At 47.8% G+C, this 20,509-nt stretch overlaps 1 protein-coding gene across 2 annotated transcripts in view; it reads right to left on the reverse strand.

Moving 5' to 3' along the window:
• The window catches only part of VILL (villin like), a 36,764-nt gene that overhangs the window by 2,979 nt on the left and 13,276 nt on the right, over positions 1 to 20,509 (reverse strand). For both annotated transcript variants that reach the window (XM_050320776.1, XM_050320768.1), the window contains exons 3-19: positions 20,042 to 20,116; positions 17,792 to 17,988; positions 15,807 to 15,915; positions 15,372 to 15,482; positions 13,542 to 13,741; positions 13,376 to 13,454; positions 11,915 to 12,013; positions 9,632 to 9,785; positions 8,529 to 8,629; positions 8,114 to 8,251; positions 7,431 to 7,589; positions 6,364 to 6,543; positions 5,297 to 5,442; positions 4,443 to 4,587; positions 3,817 to 4,005; positions 1,827 to 1,895; positions 691 to 948 (exon numbers count right to left, since the gene is read on the reverse strand). In XM_050320776.1, coding sequence (XP_050176733.1) covers positions 691 to 948; positions 1,827 to 1,895; positions 3,817 to 4,005; positions 4,443 to 4,587; positions 5,297 to 5,442; positions 6,364 to 6,543; positions 7,431 to 7,589; positions 8,114 to 8,251; positions 8,529 to 8,629; positions 9,632 to 9,785; positions 11,915 to 12,013; positions 13,376 to 13,454; positions 13,542 to 13,741; positions 15,372 to 15,482; positions 15,807 to 15,915; positions 17,792 to 17,988; positions 20,042 to 20,116 — 2,409 coding nt within the window. The remainder of the gene's footprint in view (positions 1 to 690; positions 949 to 1,826; positions 1,896 to 3,816; positions 4,006 to 4,442; positions 4,588 to 5,296; positions 5,443 to 6,363; positions 6,544 to 7,430; positions 7,590 to 8,113; positions 8,252 to 8,528; positions 8,630 to 9,631; positions 9,786 to 11,914; positions 12,014 to 13,375; positions 13,455 to 13,541; positions 13,742 to 15,371; positions 15,483 to 15,806; positions 15,916 to 17,791; positions 17,989 to 20,041; positions 20,117 to 20,509) is intronic.

A 20,509-nucleotide genomic window follows, 5' to 3' on the forward strand; every position in this document is an offset into this window, starting at 1 on the left:
CAGCTCCTGTCCTTGTGCTGGGAAATGAAAAGTCCCAGCAACTGCTCCTAATCCCACTTTCCAAAGCACCAAGGCAATGAAAGCCCATCAGCCCAAAGGGACGCTCTGGTTTCGAGGATTTAGCACCCTGTGGCTGGAATTCAGTCCCTGCTAATCATTCTGTGGCCAGGACAATTTATAGTCCATCAGAGAAGTTCTGCTGGCCAAAGTTTTGGGTAGTTCCTTAGCAAGTGATTCACAGTGAAAGCATCTCCCCCTTGCTCAGTTCCCTCCCCCCAAATATTCCACTGCAAACATTCACTTCTACTTTGGATTCCTCCAAGGACAGAGCAAAAACAACCCTACTGGAAGAAATAATTTTATATTTTTTAAAAATTGCTGTTTAAAATTCACGTTTTGGCCATAAAAAATAGAACTACTTCGTTTAGGGTAAAACCACCACAAGGTGTCCCTGTCCATGGCAGGGAGGTTGGAACTCGGGGATCTTTAAGGTCCCTTCCAACCCAGGCCACTCTGTGATTCTACGAATTTCCTCTCACGTGAGGCTCCTCCTTTTGACGAGACCTGTGTGTCCAGCCAGTACCTCCTTGAGTCTGAGGCAGGATTTATCATCCTGAAGTGCTGCTACACTTATCCAGTGAGTAACCTCCAAGTTAAGCTACGAAAGCATCAAACCAGCAGTGCTGTCACCTCTTTCCTGGTGGGATCCACGCCCTCTGGAAGTTCATCCACCGTCCTGTTCATCAGCACCTCTCGGGAGTAAACCCCTTCACCATTGGGCATGGGGGAAGGGCTGCTGTTGCTGCTGTAGTTGCTGCTGTTGCTGTAGCTGTTGCTGTCCCTGTGGTTGAGGTGGGATTTATACTCCGAGGAAGCGTTTGGGTTGCTCAAACTGGCCAAGCTGGTCACGCTGAGGGTCCTCTTGTTCAGGCTGATGTTGTTAAGGTCCTGCCAAACGGAGGAAAACACGTCAAGACAAGATGCTCCGGCAGAGAAAGTTGGGGATTATCCCAGGATATTTCTGTTGGGGTTGTGGGGGGCTATTTCTGGCAAGACTATCTGTAGCTCCAAAGCAGCGAGGAGAAAGGCCCAACTAAAGCATTAGTCCAGCACCTCCATAAATGCTACACCTTGACATTAGGGCTGCTAAAAGCACACACTACTGAGAGCTCTTAGAAATAGCTGAGGGTACTTACAGCAGTCTCATTCTTCTCAAGATAACATCAGGGGAAGGTACATGTGGGAGGACAGAAGCTGAGATTAGACATCTACCATGCCTAAAACCTCAAAATTACCTGCATACCCCTCCCTGATGGGCCATCTCTCCTCATCCAAACCTGCCACTTCCTTCCAGCCTTCATCCTGACCCTGGCCAGGGCAGAACTGACCCGTGTGGCAGTTGCATTTGGGACTCCTGGGGTCTCCTTTCCTCTGTGCTTTGGAGGATATCCCACTGGGCTATGCCCTTCCTGACCAGGGGACCCTTACCTGGGGTCTCAGGGGCTCCACCACTGCCAACTACTCACACAACACTTCACTGATCACTCTTAAAGCTGAACACACTTGTATTTGTTCTGCATTAAAGCAGCTGGGCAATGTTCTGCTCACAGATGCCTCTGGACAGGACTGGAAAAGGCCCAGGAGGCCTGGGTGTGTTTCTGGTTTATTTATCACATCTCCATCTGCTTCCCACAGAGCTGCACATCCCTGACCCCGACAGCCTGAGGTCCCCATCCCCTGCTCTGATCCCGATGTTCTCTCCTTCATGAGAACAGGCTGGGGGACAGGGTGGTGCCCAAACCCAGGTGTCCCCCAACACAACTCACCACTTTGATCTCGGATAGAGCCGACACATCTCCCAGGCTGTTCTTCATCTCCTCATAGGACTTGCCATCCTAAAAGGAAGGAGAGTTGTAAGAAGCTTGGGCTGCCTTTAGCCCACCCTCCTGGTCTCTAAAGGGGTCAGGAGATGAAGAATTTTTTGAAGTCCAGAGGTGCTCACTGAGGTGGCAGCCGGTGCCCCCTGCAAACCTCAGCCCCTGCAATCAGGAGACTGGGTCAGAACCTGAGCTTTCCCTTGAAAACAAAGAAACAACTGGACTTTAGCCTTTGCAGCTGTACAATACCAGGTGAAAACAAGAAGTTTAAATGGATTTAGAGAGCAGAGTGCAAATGAAGAGAAATCATATTTACTGCTGGATTTAAATCTGTTACATTTTAAATGAATCTTGCGACGCATGAAAATTAGGGATCAAATATTATTCCTTTTCTCCCTCTCCTTGAATCATTTATCTAAATCAACAGATTTTTCAAAGCCTCAATATCTGACTTTTTATAATTAGGTGCCATGTATTACAAACTACCTGTTATTTACAAAAAAAAAAAAAAAAAAGAAATAAAAGGAATATACTGGATATATTGGCAAAGCTCATGACTGTGTTTTCCTAAGCAGCCAGGAGATGTCAGTTCTTAACAGAATCATCCAACAAAGTTTCCCAACAAGAACAAACAACATAAACACGTGGACTGCAGAGAAAACAGATTTAGACCCAGAACTGAGCAACGAACACACACCAGATGTTTCTGGGATGTCAACAGTTTGGATGACTTGTCTGTAGTTGCTGAAGCTGCCTACAGGGGATATTTTTAGAGGCACATATTTTATGAGCTGTATCCTTGTTTTTCAGCAGTTCCTCAGCAAAAAAAAAAAAAAAACCACACCAAAAAAACAAAACCAAAAAACCAACAGACCAAACCCACAAGTTCTGACCTTTGTTCTAAGCATCAACATTGTTTTAAGGGTCACTGCTCTGGGAGTTGCTGTCTTATCTGTGCAGATCCAGCTGCCAAGACGAGCTCTCTAGTACCACTAAGAAAGAAGATGCAAACCCAGATGCAGGAAATAAAGTATCTCTGTAAGAGTTTTCCTGCAGTGGGAAGTCCTGGGGGGCCTCCACGCAGTCCCAGTGCATCACTGCTTTCTCTCACCAACCAGGGTCCTGGTGGGGCTTTAGGCACAGGCCACATGAGCAAATCCCTGCTCCAAATTATGCTCCTAAAATTATTTGAAGCCCATGTGTTTGAAAGAGGAGAGAAAGGACTTTTTTTTTATTTTATTCCCAGGCATCTCCAGGGGCAGGTTGCCATTTCTGTGTAGCAAAGAGCTGGTGTTTGTACATTGGGGTTTGAGAGGAAGGCTGGTGTGTGGGGACCAAGGGTGACCTTGCTCAGGAGCTCCTGGGCTCTGATGGGCATTCCACGAACCTGAACATGAGACCTGTCTGCTCACATCTTTCATTTCACCACAGTTTGCCCTTAAAGCTGGGTCATAAATTTTACTCTGTGGCTGCATTTTGAAAAATGAACACTTTTTGCCCAATTTTCTTTATGATGGGGGGGAGGGCCTTCTGTCTTCAGTCTGAATTTAATTTTAATACTCACAGCCCTGACCCCTTTTTGGCCGAAATCACAAACACAATTTGGAACACAATCTTTTTTTAAAATAAAAATGTGAATATTGTGAATTCAAGCACCTATATTTGAAAAAGCCCCAGTTTCACCAAACAGGTACTTCTTGCTGGTGAAGGGGCGGGTGAAGCCGCTCAGGCACCATGAACTCTTGCCCATGGTGGGGGGCTTGGGACTAGAGGAGCTTTAAGGTCCTTTCCAACCCCAGCCTTCCCATGATTTTATGAAGCTCAGGACATGTCCTAGTGAGGTTTCAGTCCCTGTATCACACATTCACTGAGAAGAATGCCCTTTAAGCACTGCTGAGCCCATGTGCAGGTGCACCACAGGGCTTTTCCAGCCACTTACGCTCCACTTGTAGGGGTCCCAAGCGTTGAACCACCCTGTGAAGTTGAGGGGTTCACAGCCCTGCTTCACCAGGATTATCGGGGTTGCCAAGTCTCTCCCTGCTGGATGGGTCTTGAGATACTCCTTAGCCGAGGCAATGGCCTCGTTCCTCTCGTATTCGTTGGAGGCTTTGCCCACCCAAAGGAAAATCTGCAAGGAGAGAAGGAGCTTGCACAGATCCACCTCAGAAAGCAAACTCCTGGAGACAGTTTTCCATAGCCTAAAGCAAGTCATCACCACTGGCGCTGGGAAGTGAGGGGGAGTGTTTTTGGATGCCACCTCCTTGTACAAGCTGGAAAAGACCGGAGAAGGTCCAGCTTTTCTGACCTTGGAGGAAGGCATGGACCAGGTGACTCAGTTTTCACCTTTCTGAAAGAGGTCTGGCAATGCTGCCTCCCTCACCTCTGCTGTCCCTGGGTGAGAAGGACTGGGAGTGCATCCAAGCACCACGAAGGGTTTGGAGATGGGACAGGAGGCGCATCGCCCTTGGCTTCACACTGAGGGGTGGATTCAAACCAATTAAAGCCATCAGCTGTTTGGAAATACATCTGGGGAGAAGGGGAGGGGGACCGACCACCTGTGCTGACCTCTTCCCATGTGTCCAGCAGCATGACATCATCCTCATCCAGGTCCTCCTGGCAGAAGCCCACCACCTCCGTCATGATGAACCGGCCTGTCTGGTTGGAGCACTCGAAGAGGCGAGGCTGGTAGTGCGTGACCTGCTCTTGGAACCTTCCTCATGCGTGGCAGGGGAAGAAAAAGCAAGAGAGATGGAAGTTTTTTTTCCCTCGTGGCCTCCTGCAGGGCCTTGGCACTACTTGCCATGGCCTTGCAGGAAGGGGTGGAACATTGGCAACAGTCATCTGAGGTCCTGAAAGTCAGGTCTCAAGGGGATTCTTGGACCAATTTAATGATTTTTAAAGGTAACTGTTTCTCCACCCAAAGCAGGCAAAAGCAGAGCCCTTCCCTCGTTGTGGAGAGGAACCCGATGTCAGGTGAAACCCACATCAGATCACCTGGTTGCAAAGGAACCCATCACCTGCCCAGAAGGCTGGAGAAATCCAGGTTGTTCAGAGGCAGGTTTTAGTCTCATGAACCTTCTTGGGCTGCCCATAAAGCTAATGATGGCTGGAAATGGAGAACATTGTTCCTGTAGCCCTTATGATGAGATATGGGGTGGGTTTACTGTGGGGAAAGGAGGATGCAGCACACTCTTGTCTGCAGGGTTTGGATCTATAGCTCCTACTACACAGAAAGCCTGACCCAAAATCTAGAGAAGAGTCATCTCAGTGTGGTTTCTGACCAAGTTTTTGGTGATATTCTGACCTTGTGCTCCCTTCAGTGAGGACACAGTATCAAAGTATTCACTTTCCTGCCAAGTTTTGATCCCTTGCCTAATGTTCCCTGGCCAGGCCCAGAGGAACAAGCAGGTCACTGTTACCTCTTTTCACTGGCATAAGGTGCTTTTCCTCCCAGAGCTTCCCAGAACTCTGCTGGCTCTTGCCCTTCCAAAATGGTATGCTTGTCCCGTCTGGAAACGATGTCAGCTACCATCTTTGCCATCTCCCGCTCGTCTCCGCTGCATCCCTGTGTGCAGAACGTAAGATTGAGGTGGGATTAGGGTCAGACTGGAAAAACTTACCTGTGGGGGAAAAGCTGGCTTGGTCCTCTGGAGAGTTTTAGACCTGCTTGAAAGCTTCTGAGCTGGTCACTCAGAATCCATTTCTAGTCCTCTGAAGGGACATTCATGATGCAAATGCCCGAATAGTTTGTGTTGGAAAGTACCTTAAAGATTATCTTGTTCCTATCCCCTGCCACAGGCAGGGACACCTTTCACTAGACCAGGCTGCTCATATCCCCATCCAACCTGGCCTTGAACACTTCCAGGGATGGGGCAGCCACAGCTTCTCTGGGCAACCCTTCTGCTTCAGTTTGATCCAGCATCTCATCCTGAAACATGTGACTGAAAGAGGATAAATGAACATCCCGGCTTATTTCTTACAGTTGGAAAATCTGGGGTGATTTATTCATCTGAAAGCTGTATGAACATCTAAAATGAGGTGAGGTGAACTGCAACATAGGTTGTTTTTGTAGAGAAGGCTGTGTTACTGCTGATCCTCCACAGATGGAGCCTCTGGACCTCCTGGGTGCACCCTTCTCATAGAATCACAGAATCACTAAGGTTGGAAAAGACCTCCAACATCATCAAGTTCAACCATCAACCCAAAACCACTGTGTTCACCACTAAATCATGTCCTTACATGCCACATCCCTATATTTTTTTGAATACTTCCAGGGATGGGAACTCCACCACTTCCCTGTCAACCCCTTTTGTGAAGAAGTTTCTCATGATATCTAATCTAAACCTTCCCTGACACAACTTGAGGCCATTTCCCCAATCCCTGGCCACCTGCCCAAGTGTTCACCTCCACAACTCAGTGGAGGGAGGAGATTCAAGCCCCACATATTCGGACTTCCTTCAGCCATCTCCCCATCCTGCAGCCTCACCTTCCCACACCACAGGTAGCAGACTTGGCTGGTGGTCAGCAGGAAGACATCGTTGGAGTTGAGGGAGGAGGCTCTGGCTGGCACCTCTGTGGCCTTTGTGTTCACCTCATCCGTGCCCCTCACCTGGAAGAGGCGGATCGCTGGCTCGGGGGCGCTTTTCTGAGCCCGGCTGGTGCCGCCCTGCAGGGGAACAGAGGGAAGGATGGCACTGGGAAGGGAGGATGGCACACAGATCCAGGGTGCCACTGATTTGATGAAGGCTTTTGTGCTCACAGCCCTTCCCCACTGCTGCAGTGATGGACCATGCACTGAGCAGGTGAGGAAATCCAAACACCTTCTTGATACCGGGTCAGAATGAAACCCACGTGGCAAAACTTCCACATTTCTCTCCCATTACAGAGGCTTGATCAGCTCCCATCAAGATGCTAAAACTCAGTGTTGAGTAGATCTTAATGTCTGTAAAGCATTTCCCATGCAAAGTGGGTGAGGCAGCCGGACTCTGATTTCTACCTGTGCTCAGCTTAGCTCAGCACCCACCATGGAAGCTGCATGGTGGGACTGGCACTGGGAGCTGAGATAATCCTCCTCCTCCACAGACATTTGCAGTGTCTCCACCACAGATGACAGCAGCCACAGCAGCAAGTGAAGTGGGTTAGTAGTTAAGGCGATATAATTCAGGGAGGCACAATTTGAATTGTCAAATCATGACTGTAGGATATTTTGGAGGACCCCCTCTGGATGGCACTATCCGTAAGTCACATGATGATTGCCTTATTCTAACTCTGCAGATTATTTTGGGATGGAGTTGGAAAGAACAACACACATCAGTGCTGGAGCTCAGGGGTGGACAGTGGAGTCTGGGTCAGTCCAGGACTGTGTTTACACAAACGGTGCTCACACCACTCGGGAAGTACTAGGAATGTTCCACCATTCCATCTGCCAGCCTCTGCACACCTGGCAAGCTCCTTTCCTGAGTATCAGCCCATTTTTTTTCTGGATCATTTCCACTGCAGCTGCCAAAGCCATCACTGGTGCTTCCCTTGCCCACGCTCACAGGGCCACGTTACCTCGTAGATGACCAGCCTGCCCTTGAAGATGGCCAGGAAGTGTCTGGGCTCCTTGCCCATCGTCACCCGCACCTGCACGGCCTCGTCCCCGTATTTCTTGTCCAGCTCGATGGCATTGAGGGCACAGGCAGTGATTTCATCCACGGAGGCGTGGCGGCCCTGGGGAGCAGAGAGGTGACACGTGGGATTAGAGGTCACACAACAGAACATCTTGCCGGTTCCAAGTGTTGGAATGTCAGAGTTAAAACTTCCAGGTTATTTAAATTTCCCCTGCATTCTGGCTTTGCAGACTTTAGCACCCCATTTTTCAAGTTTCTTTCTGCATGCCAGGGGAGGGAAATAATACTTAAAAAATGAAAGCAGAGATGTTCATATATACAAAACTCCAGGAACTGAGGCTTTAAGGGACAGTTGGACTACAGAGTTTGACCTCAGCATTGTAAGCCCCACAATGCTTCACTCTGACCTTGCTGGCTCTCAGCCCGATGCCAGCGTGGGATCAGTGTCCATGCTGCCTACAAAGCACAGCTTGGGATATTTGAAATGGACAACTGATAAGCAAAGGGTATCTCAATTCTTCTGGATGCTTGGGTTGGGATTTTTCTGTGCAGCTGTTTCCTTCCTTCAGCTTTAGGCTTCTACAGCAGACACAGGACAGTCCCTTCTGCTCTGGTTTGACCTACCTGCCACATGTAGAGGACATAGTGGGGCCTGCCTGATCTCAGGTAGGTGTACAGGACCAGGTAGCAATCGCCCCCATAGAACTGCCCGTATGTCTTGGGATTCACTGGCTGCATCTGCAAGTCCTCAATCCTCCACACCTGGTGAAAGAAACATCTTGGTGAGCAGCAGCAGAGTCAAGGTGGAGACAGAGCACAGCCCTGTTGCTAACAGACCCCTGAAGCTTCAGGCCATTCACTCAGGTCCTGCCACTGGTCACCAGAGAGAAGAGATCAGTGCCTGCCCTTCCCCTTCCCCTTGTGAGGAAGCTGTAGACTGCCATGAGGTCTCTCCTTCGTTTCCCCTTTTCTAGGCCAAGTGATTCTTGATAACACACTGATCATTGCACCCTCTGTCCAAAAAAAGCAGCTCTCTCACCTCGATCTCCCCGGAGGCATCATCGACCATCCTCTGCTCAGCAGCCAGCTCTGGCCTGGCGTGGAGCTGAGTGGTGTCAAACTTCACCTGCTCCACCTTGGCTGTGTGCACCAGCAGAACACAAACAAGAACCCAGTGAATGCACAGTAACAGATAAACCCTTCACATCACCCTCACACACAGCTGTTATACATGCAAGAGAAAAATGGTCCAGGGCCACAAGAAGCCATTGATATAAACCAGTGCTGATTTTTGAATATGCAAGAGCTCACACACTTTAGTGCTGGCCTGTTACAGGATGGAACTGGCCATATAGTGTGTTCCAGTGATGACTGGTTGCTAAAAATATTAGTTGTCTCCTGACTCGAAAATGGAAAATTGTTCTCCAAATCTATATTTTCCTCCTTTCAAAATGTTGGTTCCAGAAATAAAATGCCTACATTTCTCCAGCTCATAATAAAGAGAGAGAGTATTTATGGACAGCACAGAGAAAAACAGAGGTGGAGAGAAAAGAGAGAACTTGCAAGGGAGAGAGATTTGTGGCTCTCAGGCTGTTATTGATGGAGACGTTCAGCCTCTCTGTCATCTTCCCATCAGTCATCAACAAGTTCCTTCTCTTTGGTATTGTTTGCTCTCTGGGGTTAATGCATTGTAATATTCACTTCAGCAGCGTGATAAATACACTGTTTACACCTGGTGTAAATACAGCATCAATCCACTGACGTCAGGAGAGTCTTGGATAGACGCCAGTGTAAATGAAATCAGAATGTTGTTCAGCAATTCCTCACTGGGGTCAGCATTAGCCCTTCACAACGAAAACGGGGAAGTCCTGCAAGTGGGAAATTTTGCACACGATTTTTCAGAGGGGAGTGACCGTCTGCCAGCATTTCCATTTGGAATAAGTGGCAGGTTGGTTCACATAAGGATTCTCAGCAGTTCTGAATGTCAGTCGATGAATCCTTTGCCTCTACTGCAGAAGACGGAAGGCACGAGGCACGAGAAGAACGTGCGCCAGATTTTCAAGATACTGAAGGCAGGAGACACTTGGTGTGAATGATGTTCCCTCAGGGTAGGAAAGACAAATGCAGGACCAGTGTGCTCACCAATTTTTCCAGTAGTGTAGACTTTTCCCAGCCCCTGTGTTTGGTTCTTTTCCGTCCACCTCTGGAAGAGCTGTTTGAACATGGCTGACTCTGCCCCGTCGTTGATCACTTCCACGTTGGTGGATGAAGGGTAGCCTTTGGCTTGGATAAAACCCTGGTGGGGTTGAGAAAGGTCATCAGTGGGGGACACAGTGAGCCTTTCACAGACATGAGGAGAGGGATGTGCACCTGAACCAGCCCAAAGAGGGAATGTCCCTCACTGAACACAGTGGTTTGACCAAGGGCAGGGTTCACCCCAAAACCTGCATTCAGACTTACAAACAGAGGTGACTGTGAGCTCTCACTGTAGTATCCGTGTTTATTTCTGTCTTTAGGGCACTGAACCCTACCCCTACAGCCTGACCACTTGGATCACATCCTAAAATTAATCTCTACATGGCACCTTAGACTTGAAGAAAATCTCACTCAATGGGTCAAATGGAAAGCCTCCTCCTCTGTTTCCATAGATGGCTTCTGGTGATGGATGTGGGAAGGAGCAGTGATGGGGTGTACCCCATGATCCAAGAGCCTAGTTCAGTCCTTTCCTTTTCTCCAAACTTTTTGTCCCCCTCCAAACTAGGAAGACTGGTACATGACAGAGAGCATGCATGCCAAGGGAGAGAAGGGATGGAAGCAGCTCAGCACCTCAGAGCTGTGTTCTGAAGGGACTAAACACTCAAAAATCTTTTTTTCTTAACTTTCTTTTCCCCCTAAACCCACACTATGTCTTTGCAGCAGTGCTGCTGTTGAGTTAAAAGGCTGCTTCAACAGAGGTGTTCGACACAAGAAGATACAAGGGAAGGAAGAAAATGACCTGTGTTCTGCCACAGTGCCAAAACCCTTGTTCAGTTTTGGGAACTGCTCTTGTGTTTATATCTCAGCAGGCTCCAGGATGACCCGAGGCTCAGTGCTGACAGCAGTGGTTGGGGAGAGGAGCCTGACTGTGGCTTTCTGAGCATTCATCTTCTGCTGTAAATACTGCAGCCACACACTACCCCCGGGGAAAAGCAGAGCAGATGGTCCTCCCAACCCTCCCACCTGCCACACTGAAAGAAAGAGATATCTTTTGTTCTACATGTGTAGCTCAGGGCCAGAGTTTGCAGAGTTCATTGCCTACTAAAAAAGGGCCTGAGTTAAGCTCTTGTAAGGAGCACAGAGGACAGTGAAACAAGTATTAAGGCAAAGATTTTTTTAAAGTTTTTCTTCTCTGAGGTGATAGGTGCAATCTGCATTGAAGCTCTCCAGGTAGGACCTTACTGAATGTGGAACCATGAAGTTCAGTATCTCCTGGTTAGATCTCACTGAAGATGAAGCCATTTATGGTCTTCCCTTGTGTAAACAGATAATTAAAAGCTAAGTTTCTCTGTAGCCTTCACTTCAACTTCCATCTTGTTAAAAAAATACCAAATGTCTTACTTGCTCAGGCTCCCTCAAGGCTATTTTTTCCTGAGAGGAAGAGTTGAAGCATGATCTGCCAGAAAACAACCACATGGCAGCTCATCTGAATGAGCCAGGGCACTAGGCTAGTGTGTTCTACCTTGCCATGAGCCCCGGTCCTGCCTCAGGCTGACCAATCTGAATTAACAGCTGTTAATAGCAGATCTCGCTCTGCCCAGTAAAGAGCCCCATATCACCTTCAAATTCACACACAGAACCTGGGCCCAGCCCCACTGGTGGGAACACAAGAGATGCCTTTTGGGGTCACAGCAGTGTTCTGTGCTGCCTGGGACAGCAGCTCTAGGAGATGCTGTTCAGTGAGCAAACATGAGCTTAGTGGCTCATGTCCTCACTGTGACCCCTCCTCTCTCCCCAGCATCCACAACATTGGGCCATGGATCTTAGAGAGGATACAAGAACCCATTTGATGTCTGTCCATGCACCTTTTGACTATGAATTTGTCTAATCCCATCTCAACCCTGCTGATATTCTCTGACTCCTCTAACTCTTGAACCAACAAATTCCAGAAGTTCACTGTTTACCATGTAGCAAATTATTTTCTTTTATACCTTTTTCTTCTTTAACCAATTTCTTCCTAGTTTTAGTGTCGGGTCTTAGTCCTAGCACAATTTGATGACTAACAATTTTGTGTTTGCGTCATCATGCCTCCCTTAGACATTCAGATTCTGTCTCTGTTATTATACAGGCCAGCTCCCCAAGACCTACACTTAATTGTAATTAGTGGTCAGATCCAGATCAGCACATATTAACCTCCCACGACATTGTTTGCACCGTATTACAACTCACCACAGCTCGGGTGAAGGCTGCTTTTTTCTCTTCTGGGCTGGAGGCTTTTCCTCTCCAGACGTAAATTTTGAAACCACCTTGGTCTAAAATGTAGCAGTCCTGAGGTGAAACGGAAAAAACCAGGAAACAGGAAAAAAAAAACAGACGTGAAAAGCTCTGTGCAGGCAAAGGTCACCATTTGTAGCCTGCTCAGGCTGGATCCTTCTTGAAGATTTGGGGGAGATGGAGATCTAGCTCATTTCCCTGCCTTGCAGAGCTCTAACCCTGGTGCAGCCATTAGCAAAGGTAACAGAGGATGGATTTATTGTGGTTCATAAATGGACCACAACTACCACCAACCCCACAGGGCAGGGGTTCACAGGTACACTGACTTTGCAAGCACACCTGACCCAGATGACTTCTAATTGTAATGAGTTAAAATATGGATTTTTTTTTTTTTTTTTAAGCATTGCTCCAAACTGGCTATTACTGCCTCATAGGTGATGTTCTCAAACCAACAGAAACACCAGCTCTAAAAGTGAGCAGGAGAAGTGCATGCTGAAATATCACCCTCAACCTGCTGTGCTTCAGCACTGCTGCTGGTGGTGCTCATTTATGCCAAATCTGCTACTAAAGGAGCAGGAAAAGTCCAGTAAACCTCTTCTCCATGACTATTTTGTGTCCCTGATCTGGAACTAAAACTGTTGCACTGCTGTGAATGCAGTAGAATCCCAAACCCAAAGGGGGTGAGATGTCTGCTGAGCAGCCCATCTGCAGAGAGCCTGTGCTCCAAACACACTGTGTGACCAAAGGCTTCTCGTTTTTCAGACTGAACTTTGAAAAGGAAAACGAATGGTCCATATGTTTTCAAAGGGGGACTGAGATTTAACAAGGTTTAACAAGATTTAACCACGGTGAATGAGGGAGGGGGAACCTTGCAGCACCATGTTTTGGAATAGGCTGGTTTGCACTGCAGAGAATTAAGGGTCAGCAATTCTCTGAGAAATTTTAGTCAGAAGGAAAGTCTCTGTCCTCTGAAAGCCTTTGCACAGAGGATCTATAAGGAATCTCCTTCCAGGGTGGATGACCGAGACCAGCCACTTGCTACAGCAGGAAAACATTATCTCCCTGGTTTTGTAAGCAGAGTTATTTATTTGCTCTGGGTTCAGCACAGGGAAGGCTATCCCTGAACATCAGGTATTAAGAAGCTTTAATTCCATCTGGAATTTACTCCTGGTATGCAGCTCTCCTTCACTCTGATTGCCAAGCCAACATAATCCTTGGCTGAGAGCCTCAATTTGCCATCTCCGGTTGGAACAGCTCCAACACACCACCTATCTCTGGCTGCTGACACTGTAGTAGGGCTGAGCTGTCCTGATGATGGAAGGAAACAGGGTATCCCATCGAAACAGGTGCTCAGCTGAAAGCAAAGCAAGCCACAGCACCCTTTTCCCACTGTGAAGGCCTCTGGCTTTCTCTCACCTCGTGCTGGAGCAGATCCTGTGTCAGGGGCCGGGTGGCGATCTCCTGTACCACCAGGTCGTTGTCCTTCTCATAGACACTGAAAGACACAGTCACCCAGCAGATTCAGCCTTCACAGCGCTGACTGTGAGGAAGGAAGGGGTTTGGGACACATCCCTGGACTTACTGGTAGAGCCGGACGTTCGCTTTCTGCAGCTCGTCCGCCTTCGTGTCCGGGATGGCATCTCGGAGCTCCCCACGCCTCTCTCCCAGCACCATCCTCATGATCTGCATCAGGTCTGGAGAGTCCTTCTCGTTGTCAATGATGCCAATCTGAGCACGGCCGCCCCTCTCACTGTCCCTGATGCTGCGAGCCAGCGCCAGGCCCTGTGCGCGGATCAGAGGGATAAGTCCTGACACGGACAACAAACTCATTGCCCCAGACCTGGAGCAATGACTTGAGCCCAAGCCACATCCCCACAGCTCTCTGCAGCTCCCAGTGCCCTCCAAATTCAGCTATTGAAAAAGCAGATGTGTCTGTAGTGTCTGATTATTAACTAACTCGTAGGCAGATATCGCTTATTACAGTCGCTAGATGCTGCTCCCGCTGGGCACGGGCGCGTGGGAGCCACAGCAGGCACTGCCTGTGTGTGTGACTGTGCACCAGGAGGTCCAGTGGTCTGGTGGGATGGTCTGGGAGGGAGATGCACACACATGCTGAGGACAATGAGGCAGGATGCTGCAGAGCTGCAGGACCCCGGGTGCCCTGCGGTGACATTTTACATTTAAATGCTCCAAGTGCTTGAAAAAACGCGGATGTCTCATGTGAAAAAAAGCAGCGTGAAATGTCAAGCGACTAATTAGGCTGAAATCTCCATTTTCCATTAAATTATTTTTCCCCCCCCACGACTCTTAACTGCAACGGCTTTGAGAGGTGCCCCTGTTTATCAGGCGTAGGAAATCACCTGCTTGGGGCCTGAGATGAACCCAGCGGCCACCCCTCTCCCTGCTCCCCCTCCTCTGTACAGCACTGCTTTATCTCTTCCACATTATCCACAGGATCTTCTCCTTTAGCCATTGTGCCCTGAAAAACCACATTCCCTGCGAAGCTTCCCCCTCTCTTAGCTCATCAGGGGACACCACGTGCAGAGCACACCCACCCGCCTTTACATGTTATAATGACAAGCTACGAGTTTTGGCCACCAGCTTTGCTGATGGCCCACTGATGTATCTTGCTGTGTTACATCTCCGTGTCTTGGTTCCTCTATCAGTAAAATAAGGATAATGATCCCTTTGCAAAGTGCCTCAAGAGCTATGGATCTGACCTATCAGCACCTGGGTTGTGTATTCCTACTTGTCTCACACTGACCAAGCCGGAATTCCCTGTGATGCTGTACACAAAAAATTAAAATTAATCTACCCCGGGGGTAGTTACTGCAGCTAAACCTGCTGGTGTTTCTGACTTTCAAATCCTATATAATGCAAACTATAGGGCACAGAGGGATGCAAATAGACCTCCCCAGAGGGAGGTGGATGACTTTCTGGGGCCAGAGGTAATGATGGGCCCACAGCTGGCCGTGAAACCAAGCTGGGGTCTGAATCAGAAGAAAGAACTTCCATGGGCCTCTAAAATGAGCAGAAGAGGAAGTAGTTTTATCATTAGTTTCTCTGTTCATAGTATCATAGAATCAACCGGGTTGGAAAAAACCTCTGAGATCATCAAGTCCAACCCTTGATCCAACCCCGCTGTGGTTCCCAGCCCATGGCACTGATGCCACATCCAGTCCCATCTTAAGAACCTCCAGGGATGGTGAATCTACCACCTCCCTGGGCAGCCCATTCCAATGTCTGATCACTCCCTCTGTAAAAAATTTCTTCCTAATATCCAATCATCTCAATGTTGCTGCTTTTAGGAAGATTTTCACTGCGCAAACACTGAGCATTTTTTCTTTATTTTTTTCCCCTCTGGCATCAAAAAATACCACCAGTAAACTAAGTGGCTTTGGCCTGTACTCACCCTGGATTTCTCAGCAATGCTGCAGCTGGGTCCATTCCACTGAATCAGCACTTTCCCAAGGTCCAGCAAGAAAACGTCGCCCTTATTGAAACTGTCCCAGGAAAGCGCTACCTGTCACGAGGAAATGAAACCATCTGGCAAACTGAGAAGCGACAAGAGCTGCAGGTGACAAGTCACAGCCATTGCAAACCTGTCCCTGGGATGTAAGAACAGGTTTGCAATGACAGGCTCGTCCTTCTGGCACTCAGCAACTGGCTGAGCCCAATGGCTTCTCTCATGGAATACCAAACCCCCGAGTGAGGTCTTGAAAACTACCCTGAGGTGGAAGTCCTGGAGCAGAGATGAGATATCCAGCAGGAAAACCTGGCTGAAAATGGGTGTAGGAGAAGAGGCAAGGAGAAATGATCCATAAGAAAAGAAGGGTCTCTTTCTTACCTCTGTGGCTGACACATGCTTCTTCCCCTTGACATGGAGAAGGCGCTTGATGTTGTACATGTTGGTCTCCACATGTTTAAATCCTGAAGCCACTCCTCCCTTCTTGTAGCTGTTTTGTAGCAGAGAATAAAGAGTTAGAGCTGGTTAGAAAATACCTTCCCCTCTGTCCTCTGAGAACAATCCCAAACTTTTAGTGACAACTAAGAAATCTAGAGCCAAAATAACCCCAAAGTCCTAAAAATGGAATGTGAAATGCTGTGTGGTCAGACCATGACTTCTCACAGTGCCCATCTGCCTTATGGGTCTGGCTCTTATGGGTCTCGTGCTGCTGCTCTGCATAGAATTATAGAATCACAGAATTTTTTTAGGTTGGACAAGGCTTTGAAGATCATTGATTCCAACCAGTAAACATCCTGGGAGAAGATCAACAGGCAGGTGAGGGCTGGCAATGGTAGCATAACACAACCAAACTGAAAATCCCATTCACCACCTCAGTGACATCTCAGAATTGAAATATTCCATAAACATTGGATCAACACATGAAGTTTAGACTTTGCAGAAAAAAACGTTTTGCTAAAATTTGGTTTCCCTCAAAGTAGTCATTCTATTAAAAGTAGCTTAGATAGGAAACTGTTGCCATAAAGCAGAACAAAATTATGAACAGGTGCAGGGGTCTGCCTTCCTCTAAGATTTTATCTCCCAAATTCGTTCTTCCACCTTTGAACACACACCTTGCAACAGCCACTGTTAGCACTGTGTCACATCACTGCATGATGCCACCCCCTCCCTTCTGTGCAACTTTCACATCCTGACAGGACACAATTCCCCAAGGAAGTCCCAGAGCCTTTATAAGGGGTTTTGGGCAAGTCTAACCCACTTCCACATATCCTGGACCCTTTCAGAAAACAGATCCATTGTTCATACTACGCTAATAATTAACATGTCACTGCCATTTATGGGAGAAAAAGAGACAATTGCTGTTTATAGTTTTTGCCATGTGAGTAATACATGTATTTTATCACAGCCTGGGAGAGACTGGCAAATGTGGTCAGCCATGTGAGTGATTCACAGCACTTCAGACTTGTCCGGCCCAGTTTAAGATATCCACAGAAGGATGCTCTGGTGATCAGTCCACCTGTCAAGATGTGGAAAGAGTTTGCTTTGATTTCTCATTCTGCCTCAGACTTCCTGGTTGACCATAGGGATGTGGTTCAGACCAAGATGAAGCCCAAATTATAATGATTTCAGAGGCAGACAGGTTTCCAAATAGACCGTTTATGAAGGCCTGAATTTCAGTCCTTCCTTGTTCCTTACTCATCTTCAAGATGAGGGTAAAAGCACTTTTCTGTCTCAGAAAAGTTCTGAGGAAACTCACGAGAGGTTGTAGAAATGCACAAAACAGAGGTATCAAAAGCCAGGCTGGGATGGCAGGTATTGACTCAGGATGGGGTTTCGTCTGAATTTTTTTCAGCTGTTTAAAACCAACGCCCTTATCCTGTTTATTGCCAATGAAGACCCTTCTGGAGGAGAGCTACTGGAGTTCTTCCAACAACCCCAGCGTGAGCAAAGACCACGAGACTGGATTCTTTTAGATGACAGAAGTTCAAACTTCCCTTCCACTACAGGAACATTACTCCCAGTACGAGCCAAATCAGCACTTCACTTCAAGGTGGATATTATTCTGAAGTGCCCTGAATGGGCACTTTAATCCAGAGTGTGAGGAGGAGAGGAAGGAAGACCCTAGGGTGAACAAGAGGGAGGTTAAGATGCAATTACTGCAAAGATCTGGGAAAATGACCAGTAGAGAGATGATTCCATACTGAAGTGTTACAAACGACTCTTTGAAAATGGGAAACTTTTGTTCTGAATTGGAACCAGCTTCAGTGCCGACCCGCAGTTTTGCAGGTTTTGTGAAATGCTGATGTCTCTGAGATGTAGAAAAGCCAAGATCCGCCTCGTTGCAGAGAGTATTTTGGGCTACTCACATGATGCCGTTGCGGAAATAGCTCTGGAAGGTCTCAGACTCGTGTCCCTGGACCTCCCGGTGCTGCACAGGGTTCCCCCCGAGCGCGTTGTCCAGCTGGGTGACGTACAGGGCTGCAGCCCCCTGCTCATCCTGGGAGGAGTCCTTCCCAATCCAGTAATGCAAATCCACAGCGGTGCCACGAGAGGTTCTTTTGCTCTGGGAGAGGTGAGAAAGACAAGTCAGGATGAACTCACAGTCCACACATTTGTGTTTCAAATAGTATCACTGGCCAGGGTGACCACAGAGCTCTTTCCCACTTGTGTCCTTCTCCTGGGCAAGGGGAGAGAGGATGGAGCCTCAGGTACTCCCTGGGAGCTCGTCCTGGAGCTCTCCTTAATTGGGAGAGCATTTATGGAATTTATGCCCATATTGTTTCTGTTTGATATTCTTTCATAGCTCTTTATCAAGGAAAACTGAGGACCTGTGCAATTACAAAAATTAATGCTTTCAGCCTGTCCTACTTTCGTGGAGTTTGATATTAAAACTTGGAGCAGATTCTTCTCATGGATCACCTTTTGAAATGCAATGCACACTGCTATTTATTTGCCTGGAGATACTACCCCTTCTCTCCTGTTGTCTTTCTCTCATCACACGACGTAGTAACGCAAACTGCATCGGAATTCCTGCTGACTTGCAAAACAGCCATAACTCCAAATGAAGCTGAGCTGGTTGTGTGCATGCTGAGATTCATCTGATTACAGAAAAACCCAACAGCCTAGAAGAAGGAGGCAAGCAGGCTGAGGAACAGGTGTGCTTAGTGTTACATGAGCTGTGCCAGTTATTTTTCAGCGCCTACTGTGTTAAACCCCGTCGTGGACGCCTGGGAAAAGCAATAAAAGCTCGTTTTGTAAGCTGGATTTGACACTGAGTTCTGTTTATTTGCTTTGTGCACACAGCGAAACACAGCAGAGGAACTTAAATAAAATACAGTTCAGCTCCTCAGGCACAGATAATTAATTTGTGGAAAAATCGCTCCATTTAATACATTGCTTTTGAAGACGATCAAAGTCCCATTGTCCCGCGGACAATCCTTACTTGGAGAGACTCCAGTGAAGAAGCAGAATTCAAAGAGGAGTATTTTTACCTTCCTGTCTTCAGGGGCAAAGGAGGATATTGGGCTAATAAAGGGCTCTTCCACCTGGGGAAGCTGTTGCAACAGAAGCTGAGCCTGTGAGCATCAAAATCCACGTTTACACTGTCAGCTCCTTGCAAGGACACCCCTATTCTGCTCTAAGCATGTCTTTGGGTGGCTGCAACCAAATCGATTTAGCACTCAAAAGGCATTATAAAGGCATGTGCCTGGTGAATCTGTGCAGGAGACTCATCCTGTGGTGCCATCCCAGCCTGGCATAGGGTGGATGTGCACTTGGTTATTGTGGGATAGTGGAGGCATTGCTGTCTCTTCACTGACAGGGACGTTTGCAGGAGGGACACCCAGAGCCAGGAAGTGGTAATTGCTTCTGGTTTACCCCGTAAGGATGTTTTTTTGATACAATGGGACCTGGATTGCTCTATGCAGATGAAGAGATTTGGAAGGAATTCTAGGAGGTGGGTGTAACACATCATCCTCCCACTGAACTCTGGGAACACAAGGCAGTTTGCACAGCCCACAGAGAAGGGCTGGTTCTCAGAAGTCCCTCATGCTGCTGCCTAACCTGGGTTCAGCTGGTTGCAAGCAGCTCTGGACCAAATTTGGGCAGGACTGATGACGTGTCTGAATGGTGACATGAGAAGGGCTGCAGAGCCTCTCTGCTGCTTACGTGACACACGACATGGAGCATCTTCATATCCCACATCACCTGCTGAAAATGAGACCCTCCAGCTGGCCACCTCTCACATCCCCAGAAAGACTCCCATAAATCATGCAAATGTGGGCCTTGATTCAGCTTGCCAGGAATGCTCTGGCCGTCCTGCCATGCCTGGGTGTGACTCAGTTGATTAGAAGATAAACACTTTTAATGAACTGCTGAGTTAATGGTTCCCCCCCTCTCCCCCCCTCCCCCGACTTCTGGTTTACTAAACAGACAGTGTTGTTGCAACAGCCACGTTCAGTTCATATCCATGATTAGATGGTGAACAGAGATGCACAACCACTTTAACCCACAGTGCTTTTGCCATCAGAGAGGGTACCTAGGAACCAAGTCAGAGCTAAACAAAAAGGGTTGGACCAGCTGCCTGACAGAGATCAGTGTTTGCTGGTCGTACTTACATGCAGAATGATGTAACAGTCTCCTTCAAAAAAGGTCCCATAAGCCTTTTCAGGGACAGGAACCATCTTCATGTTCTGTAAGGAAATCAGTGTTTGGAGTCAGTGTTGGAACTGAAGAGCCAGAAGTTGGTGTGTGTTAAACAGGACAACCAGGGTGCCCAAAACACTCAGGGTTTGGAGAAGGATGAATGAGGGATGGGCTTGTGACCTGGGAAAAGCCACCTCTGGAGGAAATCCCCAAAATACTGAAGGGTGAGAAGAGGCAAATGATAATGCTGCTTGGACAGAACGACAAGCATGTTTTAGTCTCCTTGCCTTTCTGCAATCCTGTAGATCTAGACCTGAAGGTCAGGCTGAAGTGCTCCAGAGCCTGCATTTGTAGGGAATTTCCCAGGGGACTGAGCACATCTCATTCCAGGTTTAGTTTTGGGTATAGTTTTTACCCAGTGCCATGACTTCAGAGATAAC

This window comes from Myiozetetes cayanensis, unplaced genomic scaffold (assembly GCF_022539395.1).
Source record: "Myiozetetes cayanensis isolate MyiCay16 unplaced genomic scaffold, myiCay2020 scf1, whole genome shotgun sequence".
Classification (NCBI taxonomy): Eukaryota; Metazoa; Chordata; class Aves; order Passeriformes; family Tyrannidae; genus Myiozetetes; species Myiozetetes cayanensis.